At 48.4% G+C, this 11,430-nt stretch overlaps 1 protein-coding gene across 1 annotated transcript in view; it reads right to left on the reverse strand.

Moving 5' to 3' along the window:
- LOC119272423 (BAG family molecular chaperone regulator 4-like) overlaps nt 1-9,995 on the reverse strand; it is a 56,139-nt gene extending 46,144 nt beyond the window's left edge. The window contains exon 1 of the mRNA XM_037553914.1: nt 9,466-9,995. Within this exon, the coding sequence (XP_037409811.1) occupies nt 9,466-9,941 (476 nt within the window). The 5' untranslated portion in view covers nt 9,942-9,995. The remainder of the gene's footprint in view (nt 1-9,465) is intronic.
- Between the last annotated feature and the right edge of the window lie 1,435 nt (nt 9,996-11,430).

Here is an 11,430-nt window from a genome sequence, read left to right on the forward strand (position 1 = left end):
CCTTCCACCACTAGGACTCCTCCTAGGGGGAAACCCTAGGCGCATGGGCCTATAGGGGCTGGTGCCCTTGGCCCATGATGGCCAAGGCGCACCCCCTACAGCCCATGTGGCCCCCCGGGACAGGTGGCCCCACCCGGTGGACCCCCGGGACCCTTCCGGTGGTCCCGGTACAATACCGATAACCCCGAAACTTGTCCCGATGCCCGAAATAGCACTTCCTATATATAATTCTTTACCTCCGGACCATTCCGGAACTCCTCGTGACGTCCGGGATCTCATCCGGGACTCCGAACAACATTCGGGTTTCTGCATATCCATATCTTCATAACCCTAGCGTCACCGAACCTTAAGTGTGTAGACCCTACGGGTTCGGGAGACATGCAGACATGACCGAGACGCTCTCAGTCAATAACCATAAGCGGGATCTGGATACCCATGATGGCTCCCACATGCTCCTCGATGTTGTCATCGGATGAACCACTATGTCGAGGATTCGATCAAACCCTGTATGCAATTCCCTTTGTCAATCGGTACGTTACTTGCCCGAGACTCGATCGACGGTATCCCAATACCTTGTTCAGTCTCGTTACCGGCAAGTCACTTTACTCGTACCGTAATGCATGATCCCGTGTCCAACACCTTGGTCACATTGAGCTCAGTATGATGATGCATTACCGAGTGGGCCCAGAGATACCTCTCCGTCATACGGAGTGACAAATCCCAGTCTCGATCCGTGTCAACCCAACAGCTACTTTCGGAGATACCTGTAATGCACCTTTATAGTCACCCAGTTACGTTGTGACGTTTGATACACCCAAGGCACTCTTACGGTATCCGGGAGTTACACGATCTCATGGTCGAAGGAAGAGATACTTGACACTTGCAAAGCTCTAGCAAAACGAACTGCACGATCTTTTATGCTATGCTTAGGATTGGGTCTTGTCCATCACATCATTCTCCTAATGATGTGATCCCGTTATCAACGACATCCAATGTCCATAGTCAGGAAACCATGACTATCTGTTGATCACAACGAGCTGGTCAACTAGAGGCTTACCAGGGACATAGTGTGGTCTAAGTATTCACACGTGTATTACGATTTCCGGATAATACAGTTATAGCATGAATAAAAGACAATTATCATGAACAATGAAATATAATAATACTTTTATTATTGCCTCTAGGGCATATTTCCAACAGTCTCCCACTTGCACTAGAGTCACTAATCTAGTTACATTGTGATGAATCGAACACCCATAGAGTTCTGGTGTTGATCATGTTTTGCATGCGAGAGAGGTTTAGTCAGCGGATCTGCGACATTCAGATCCGTGTGCACTTTGCAAATCTCTATGTCTCCATCTTGAACATTTTCACGGATGGAGTTGAAACGACGCTTGATGTGCCTGGTCTTCTTGTGAAACCTGGGCTCCTTTGCGAGGGCAATTGCTCCAGTGTTGTCACAGAAGAGTTTGATCGGCCCCGACGCATTGGGTATGACTCCTAGGTCGGTGATGAACTCCTTCACCCAAATTGCTTCATGTGCTGCCTCCGAGGCTGCCATGTACTCCGCTTCACACGTAGATCCCGCCACGACGCTCTGCTTGCAGCTGCACCAGCTTACTGCTCCACCATTCAACATATACACGTATCCGGTTTGTGACTTAGAGTCATCCAGATCTGAGTCGAAGCTAGCGTTGACGTAACCCTTTACGACGAGCTCTTCGTCTCCTCCATAAACGAGAAACATGTCCTTTGTCCTTTTCAGGTACTTCAGGATATTCTTGACCGCTGTCCAGTGTTCCTTGCCGGGATTACTTTGGTATCTTGCTACCAAACTTACGGCAAGGTTTACATCGGGTCTGGTACACAGCATGGCATACATAATAGATCCTATGGCTGAAGCATAGGGGATGACACTCATCTCTTCTTTATCTTTTGCCGTGGTCGGTGACTGAGCTGAGCTCAGTCTCATACCTTGTAACATAGGCAAGAACCCCTTCTTGGACTGATCCATTCTGAATCTCTTCAAAGTCTTATCTAGGTATGTGCTTTGTGAAAGACCTATGAGGCGTCTCAATCTATCTCTATAGATCTTGATGCCTAATATATAAGCAGCTTCTCCAAGGTCCTTCATTGAAAAACACTTATTCAAGTAGGCCTTAATGCTGTCCAGAAATTCTATATTATTTCCCATCAGGAGTATGTCATCTACATATAATATGAGAAATGCTACAGAGCTCCCACTCACTTTCTTGTAAACGCAGGCTTCTCCATAAGTCTGCATAAACCCAAACGCTTTGATCATCTCATCAAAGCGAATGTTCCAACTCCGAGATGCTTGCACCAGTCCATAAATGGATCGCTGGAGCTTGCATACTTTGTTAGCGTTCCGAGGATCGACAAAACCTTCCGGCTGCATCATATACAGTTCTTCCTTAAGATGCCCGTTAAGGAATGCTGTTTTGACGTCCATCTGCCATATCTCATAATCATAGTATGCGGCAATTGCTAACATGATTCGGACGGACTTTAGCTTCTCTACGGGAGAGAATGTCTCGTCGTAGTCAATCCCTTGAACCTGTCGATAAGCCTTAGCGACAAGTCGAGCTTTATAGATGGTAACATTACCATCCGCGTCCGTCTTCTTCTTAAAGATCCATTTGTTTTCTATCGCTCGCCGATCATCGGGCAAGTCTGTCAAAGTCCATACTTTGTTTTCATACATGGATTCTATCTCGGATTTCATGGCTTCAAGCCATTTGTTGGAATCCGGGCCCGCCATTGCTTCTTCATAGTTCGAAGGTTCATTGTTGTCTAACAACATGATTTCCAGGACAGGGTTGCCATACCACTCTGGTGCGGAACGTGTCCTTGTGGACCTACGAAGTTCAGCACTAACTTGATCCGAAGTACCTTGATCATTATCATGGTTTTCCTCTTCAGTTGGTGTGGGCATCACAGGAACGGTTTCCTGTGCTGCGTCACTATCCCGCTCAAGAGGTAGTACTTCATCGAGTTCTACTTTCCTCCCACTTACTTCTTTCGAGAGAAACTCTTTTTCCAGAAAGCATCCGTTCTTGGCAACAAAGATCTTGCCTTCGGATCTTAAGTAGAAGGTATACCCTACAGTTTCCTTAGGGTATCCTATGAATACGCATTTTTCCGACTTGGGTTCGAGCTTTTCAGGTTGAAGTTTCTTGACATAAGCTTCGCATCCCCAAACTTTTAGAAACGACAGCTTAGGTTTCTTTCCAAACCATAATTCATGCGGTGTCGTCTCAACGGATTTAGACGGTGCCCTATTTAAAGTGAATGTAGCTGTCTCTAGAGCGTATCCCCAAAATGATAGCGGTAAATCGGTAAGAGACATCATAGACCGCACCATATCCAATAGAGTGCGATTACGATGTTCGGACACACCGTTTCGCTGAGGTGTTCCAGGCGGCGTGAGCTGTGAAACGATTCCACATTTCTTTAAGTGTGTACCAAATTCGTGACTTAAGTATTCTCCTCCACGATCTGATCATAAGAATTTTATCTTTCGGTCACGTTGATTCTCCACCTCATTATGAAATTCCTTGAACTTTTCAAAGGTCTCAGACTTGTGTTTCATTAAGTAGACATACCCATATCTACTCAAGTCATCTGTGAGAGTGAGAACATAACGATATCCTCCGCGAGCCTCAATGCTCATTGGACCGCACACATCGGTATGTATGATTTCCAACAAGTTGGTTGCTCGCTCCATTGTTCCGGAGAACGGAGTCTTGGTCATTTTGCCCAAGAGGCATGGTTCGCACGTGTCAAACGATTCATAATCAAGAGACTCTAAAAGTCCATCGGCATGGAGCTTCTTCATGCGCTTGACACCAATGTGACCAAGGCGGCAGTGCCACAAGTATGTGGGACTATCGTTATCAACTTTAAATCTTTTGGCATCTACACTATGAACATGTGTAATATTACGCTCGAGATTCATTAAGAATAAACCATTGACCATCGGAGCATGACCATAAAACATATCTCTCATATAAATCGAACAACCATTATTCTCAGACTTAAATGAGTAGCCATCTCGTATTAAACGAGATCCTGATACAATGTTCATGCTCAAACTTGGCACTAAATAAAAATTATTTAGGTTCAAAACTAATCCCGTAGGTAAATGTAGAGGCAGCGTGCCGACGGCGATCACATCGACTCTGGAACCATTCCCGACGCGCATCGTCACCTCGTCCTTTGCCAGTCTCCGTTTATTCCGCAGCTCCTGCTGTGAGTTACAAATATGAGCAACGGCACCGGTATCAAATACCCAGGAGTTACTACGATTACTGGTAAGGTACACATCAATCACATGTATATCAAATATACCTTTGGTGTTGCCGGCCTTCTTATCCGCTAAGTATTTGGGGCAGTTCCGCTTCCAGTGACCCTTCCCCTTGCAATAAAAGCACTCAGTCTCAGGCTTGGGTCCATTCTTTGACTTCTTCCCGGTAACTGGCTTACCAGGCGCGGCAACATCTTTGCCGTCCTTCTTGAAGTTCTTCTTACCCTTGCCCTTCTTGAGCTTAGTGGTCTTATTGATCATCAACACTTGATGTTCTTTCTTGATTTCAGCCTTTGCTGACTTCAGCATCGAGAACACTTCAGGAATGGTCTTTTCCATTCCCTGCATGTTGTAGTTCATCACAAAGCTCTTGTAGCTTGGTGGGAGCGACTGGAGGATTCTGTCAATGACCGCCTCATCTGGGAGGTTAATGTTCAGCTGGGTCATACGGTTGTGCAACCCAGACATCTTCAGGATGTGCTCACTGACAGAACTGTTTTCCTCCATCTTACAACTGTAGAACTTGTCGGAGACATCATATCTCTCGACCCGGGCATGAGCTTGAAAAACTAGTTTCAGCTCTTCGAACATCTCATATGCTCCGTGATGCTCAAAATGCTTTTGGAGCCCCGGTTCTAAGCTGTAAAGCATGCCGCACTGAACGAGGGAGTAATCATCAGCGCGAGTTTGCCAAGCATTCATAATGTCTTGGTTCTCTGGGACGGGAGCGTCACCTAGCGGTCCTTCTAGGACATATTGTTTCCTGGCAGCTATGAGGATGATCCTCAGGTTCCGGACCCAGTCCGTATAGTTGCTGCCATCATCTTTCAGCTTGGTTTTCTCTAGGAACGCGTTGAAGTTCATGTTGACATTAGCGTTGGCCATTGATCTACAAGACATATTTGCAAAGGTTTTAGACTAAGTTCATGATAATAAAGTTCTAATCAAATTATGAACTCCCACTTAGATTAGACATCCCTTTAGTCATCTAAGTGTTACACGATCCGAGTCGACTAGCCCGTGTCCGATCATCACGTGAGACGGACTAGTCATCGTCGGTGAACATTTTCATGTTGATCGTATCTTCCATACGACTCGTGTTCGACCTTTCGGTCTCCGTGTTCTGTGGCCATGTCTGCACATGCTAGGCTCATCAAGTTAACCCTAAGTGTTTTCGCTGTGTAAAACTGTCTTACACCCGTTGTATGTGAACGTAAGAATCCATCACACCCGATCATCACGTGGTGCTTAGAAACGACGAACTGTAGCAACGGTGCACAGTTAGGGGAGAACACTTCTTGAAATTTTATAAGGGATCATCTTATTTACTACCGTCGTCCTAAGTAAACAAGATGCATAATACATAATAAACATCACATGCAATTATATAGTTGTGACATGATATGGCCAATATCATATAGCTCCATTGATCTTCATCTTCGGGGCTCCATGATCATCTTGTCACCGGCTTGACACCATGATCTCCATCATCATGATCTCCATCATCGTGTCTTCATGAAGTTGTCACGCCAACGACTACTTCTACTTCTATGACTAACGTTTAGCAATAAAGTAAAGTAGTTTACATGACGTTATTCAATGACACGCAGGTCATAAAAAATAATGACAACTCCTATGGCTCCTGCCGGTTGTCATACTCATCGACATGCAAGTCGTGAATCCTATTACAAAGAACATGATCTCATACATCACAATTCATCATTCATCACAACTTCTGGCCATATCACATCACATGATCAATCGCTGCAAAAACAAGTTAGACGTCCTCTAATTGTTGTTGCATCTTTTACGTGGCTGCAATTGGGTTCTAGCAAGAACGTTTTCTTACCTACGAATCACCACAACGTGATTTTGTCAACTTCTATTTACCCTTCATAAGGGCCCTGTTCATCGATTCCGCTCCAACTAAGGTGGGAGAGACAGACACCCGCCAGCCACCTTATGCAACTTGTGCATGTCAGTCGGTGGAACCGGTCTCACGTAAGTGTACGTGTAAGGTTGGTCCGGGCCGCTTCATCCCACAATACCGTTGAGCAAGAAAAGACTAGTAGAGGCAAGTAAGATGACAAAAACCACGCCCACAACAAAGTTGTGTTCTACTCGTGCAAAGAGAACTACGCATAGACCTAGCTCATGATGCCACTGTTGGGGAACGTTGCAGAAAATTAAAAATTTTTCCTACGGTTTCACCAACATCCATCTATGAGTTCATCTAAGCAACGAGTCTAAGGGAGAGAGTTTGCATCTACATACCACTTGTAGATCGCGTGCGGAAGCTTGCAAGGTGATGATGTAGTCGTACTCGACGTGATCCAAATCACCGATGACCAGCGCCGAACGGACGGCACCTCCGCGTTCAACACACGTACGGGACGGGAGACGTCTCCTCCTTCTTGATCCAGCAAGGGGGAAGGAGAGGTTGATGAAGATCCAGCAGCACGACGGCGTGGTGGTGGATGCAGGGCGTCACAGCAGCAGGGCTTTGCCGAGACTACGAGGGAGAGACGTAACGGGGGGAGGTGGAGGCGCCAGGGGCTGGTGTATGAAGTCCCTCCTCTCCCCCACTATATATAGGGGTGCCAAGGGGGGGCGCCGGCCCTAGTAGATGAGATCTACTAGGGGGGGCGGCGGCCTAGGGGAGGTTTCCCTCCCCCCCAAGGCACCTAGGGGTGCCTTCCACCACTAGGACTCCTCCTAGGGGGAAACCCTAGGCGCATGGGCCTATAGGGGCTGGTGCCCTTGGCCCATGATGGCCAAGGCGCACCCCCTACAGCCCATGTGCCCCCCCGGGACAGGTGGCCCCACCCGGTGGACCCCCGGGACCCTTCCGGTGGTCCCGGTACAATACCGATAACCCCGAAACTTGTCCCGATGCCCGAAATAGCACTTCCTATATATAATTCTTTACCTCCGGACCATTCCGGAACTCCTCGTGACGTCCGGGATCTCATCCGGGACTCCGAACAACATTCAGGTTTCTGCATATCCATATCTTCATAACCCTAGCGTCACCGAACCTTAAGTGTGTAGACCCTACGGGTTCGGGAGACATGCAGACATGACCGAGACGCTCTCAGTCAATAACCATCAGCGGGATCTGGATACCCATGATGGCTCCCACATGCTCCTCGATGTTGTCATCGGATGAACCACTATGTCGAGGATTCGATCAAACCCTGTATGCAATTCCCTTTGTCAATCGGTACGTTACTTGCCCGAGACTCGATCGACGGTATCCCAATACCTTGTTCAGTCTCGTTACCGGCAAGTCACTTTACTCGTACCGTAATGCATGATCCCGTGTCCAACACCTTGGTCACATTGAGCTCAATATGATGATGCATTACCGAGTGGGACCAGAGATACCTCTCCGTCATACGGAGTGACAAATCCCAGTCTCGATCCGTGTCAACCCAACAGCTACTTTCGGAGATACCTGTAATGCACCTTTATAGTCACCCAGTTACGTTGTGACGTTTGATACACCCAAGGCACTCTTACGGTATCCGGGAGTTACACGATCTCATGGTCGAAGGAAGAGATACTTGACACTTGCAAAGCTCTAGCAAAACGAACTACATGATCTTTTATGCTATGCTTAGGATTGGGTCTTGTCCATCACATCATTCTCCTAATGATGTGATCCCGTTATCAACGACATCCAATGTCCATAGTCAGGAAACCATGACTATCTGTTGATCACAACGAGCTGGTCAACTAGAGGCTTACCAGGGACATAGTGTGGTCTAAGTATTCACACGTGTATTACGATTTCCGGATAATACAGTTATAGCATGAATAAAAGACAATTATCATGAACAATGAAATATAATAATACTTTTATTATTGCCTCTAGGGCATATTTTCAACATCATGAATAGGCCAGGAGTGTGACTTATATGCTCCACCCGAGGGGTCAGCCTTCGGCAGCCTAGTACTAGTAAGACATGTAGTGAAACTTCTTTACGCCAAACTGACAATTCAAGGCATAGTCCATTGTTCAGTTGTGAAGGAGTGTAGCCACTTGTTCTAGGTGAAGTTCAACCTTAACAGGTCTTTACTGAAACACTGGTATATCGAAACAGCAATTGGAACAGAGGACACAATGGGCCCTCGAGATCTGGTGGGGGATTGCTGAAATCTGAGATGGGCTCTAGGCCCATATTGCAATTTCTGAAAAATCTCTAAGGGCCCATGTGGGTTATATGGCACTAGGTGTGGTGGGAAGTTTAGTCCGACCCCGGAAGTGGAAGGAGAGTTGGAGTGGTTTATAAGGGTTTCTCTTCTACATGCTATTGGAGCTTGAGAAGAGAAGAGGCCCTCGCGCACTCCTCCTCCGCCGCCCGCCTCGCCACGCCACGCCTCGTCACGACACGCCGCGGGTTGCGGGATTGAGCCGAGCCGAGCTCACACCTACGCGCTTATTTTTGCCAGTCACTAACGGAGAGTTTTCTGACAGCTGGGCCACGATCTGAGACGTCGGATCGTGGGCTGTCACGGACTCGGACGTGGGTCGAGCCCACGTCTCTCCACGCGGCTGCGCCTATAAGTATGCGGCGTCTCCTAACCCTAGCCGCCACGAACAGATCACATCTGCTCACGCGCACGCCCACCGTCGTTCCTTTGCTGCTGCTGCCGCCGGTGACTCCATCCCGTCCGCCACGTACGCGGTCGACGGGAGAGCAGGTCTCCGAAACCACGCCCTTCTGGTTCCTGTACGGGGTGAGGGGCGAATAGGTTTTTGGGCAGCGATTACGCGACTGCTCGCTTCCGATCGTCTACTTCCTCCACGTCCGCGTCGCCTTCGTCATCACCATGTCCACCGACGCCGACCGTGCCGCCGCCGAGAAAGCTGAAGCCGACAAGAAGGTCGCTGAGGACGCCGCTGCTGCCACCAAAGCCGCGGCCTCTGCGTGGCCTACTGGAGGGTATAACTCGTTTATCCTGCTCCTGATTATTTTCATATTAGCAGTACTAGCAGTATGTGTAGATTTGTCTACTGTTTGCTTAGTACGTGCATGTTTAGATCAGAGTCAGTACGTCATCAACTTAGTCAATGCCATGCTAGTGATTTACTCATGGATTAATTTAATCGAGAAATTGCCTATTTACTCAACATGGGCACCCCCATGAGCTGCGCGAGGCTGGTGGACCTGAGCTTCCTCTCCGTGACGGCGGGGTCCTCCAGGAGGAGCACCTTATCCTTGTCCTGCACGCCGGCCATGTGCAGGTGGTCGCCGTCGTCCCGCTCCCGGCCTCGGTACAGCAGCCGCTGCTCCCTGGGCCACAACCCAGTGGCCAGCGACAGCAGAACCTTGAAGTCGCCGAAGGTGGCGGTGGCGTCGATGGACACGTCGTGCTGCCACCCGCCGCAGCCGGCGGATACTCTCACCAGGATGGCCTCGACGGCGTCGTCGCAGCCGTCGTCGTCGGGCGCCCGGCGCTTCTGCACCAGCATCTCGCCGGGCCGCACCTCCCACTCGATCCTCTCGTGCTCGGCCACCATGGCGCACATGTCCACCCCGCCGATGCCGCCCACCGTGCTCCTCGACCGGCTCCTGAACAGCCTCCTCGGGCTCGGGATCTTCACCATCTTTGCTCCTCCGCACTCTCTCTGTTCCTCTCTGCCTCGCGTGTGTGGTGAACTGGTGATGCCGATGGGTGGCTAGCTAGGCTGCTCTCTGGGTGTTGTGGCGTGAGGCTTGACGGAGTTGGAGAGATGCTTGGGATTTTAAAGGTGGAGAAGGTGCCCAGGATGAGGAGACGATTGGAAATCGCGACAGAGTGGGACGAGAGCCGTGCGCGGGCGCGAAAAAGGAGAATTAAGATATGTGTGGTGATCGAAAAACTTTTATCGACAACTTTTTGTAAAATATGTGTGGACAAGTAAGATATGTGTGGAGAATTAAGATACTGTATTGTATCCTAATTGTGATACCGTACCCGTATTATCGACAACTTTTTCCCTGAATTGAAGGCTACGTACTGTTAAAATGTGTTTCGTCTCTAACCACATACGTCCGTGTCCGGTGATAAAGTTGGTCGAGTGATTTAGAAGCGTGCGTCTCAAACCATGGCGCTGAAACATTGTACTCCGTACATTACAAAGGAAGTAAACCGAGCCACCTAGGGCCCTCCACAGCGCTTTGAGCTTGGTAGCCGTTAGATCTCGCTCACCCTACGGTTGGATCCCTCGGTCGTCCCCCGCTGACTTCTGCCAATTATTTACTCTTTCACTCGTATGGCCTGCTCGGCCCACATTAACCGGGCCGCTGCTCCGCAGACCCTAGTTGGAATTCATCTCCTTACCCGGGCCATTTACACTACTAAGAAAAAAGTTATAAATGAAATTGACACTAATGACGCACCAGAGAAGTGGTGCGTCATTACTATATATTAATGACGCATCATGTGGTGATGCATCATTAGTGTGGAAGATATTAATGACGCATCAGGCACAAGGTACGCCACAAGTAACATTTTTTTTCATTTTTCCAAACATACTAACGGCGCATCCTGGCAAAGTGCGTCATTAGTAGTTCTAACTAGTAATGGTGCACCAGCCATGGAGTGCGTCACTATTGTATTTTTTTTGGCAAAACTACTAATGACACACCGTTGCAAAGTGCGCCATTACTAGTTTAAACTAGTAATGACATACTATGCCACGGTGCGCCATTAATATATATATGCGGAGGGGTTAGATGGAATAGTAATACTTTAATTAAATTAAATTATTAAATAATAGCTAGATGCTTAGATGGACACGGAACGATTGCTCGCCAGTACGTGTGTGTGTGTGGAGTTCGAAGGTGAGAGTATGTACTCCTAGGAGTATCAACCCATTTTCCTATATATATATATATATATATATATATATATATACACACACACACACACACACACACAGACTTTTTTGCAAAACTACTAATGGCGCACGGCCAGGGGTGCGCCATTAGTAACCTGGGACCAGCTCCACCCCGCCGATGACCCACCGCACCCTCCCCCGCTCCACCGCCGTCGACGACCCACCGCACCCTTCCCGGCCGCTCCACCGCCGCCGAGCACCACCCGCACCCTCC

The sequence above is a fragment of the Triticum dicoccoides genome, chromosome 3A, assembly GCF_002162155.2.
Source record: "Triticum dicoccoides isolate Atlit2015 ecotype Zavitan chromosome 3A, WEW_v2.0, whole genome shotgun sequence".
NCBI classification, from domain to species: domain Eukaryota; kingdom Viridiplantae; phylum Streptophyta; class Magnoliopsida; order Poales; family Poaceae; genus Triticum; species Triticum dicoccoides.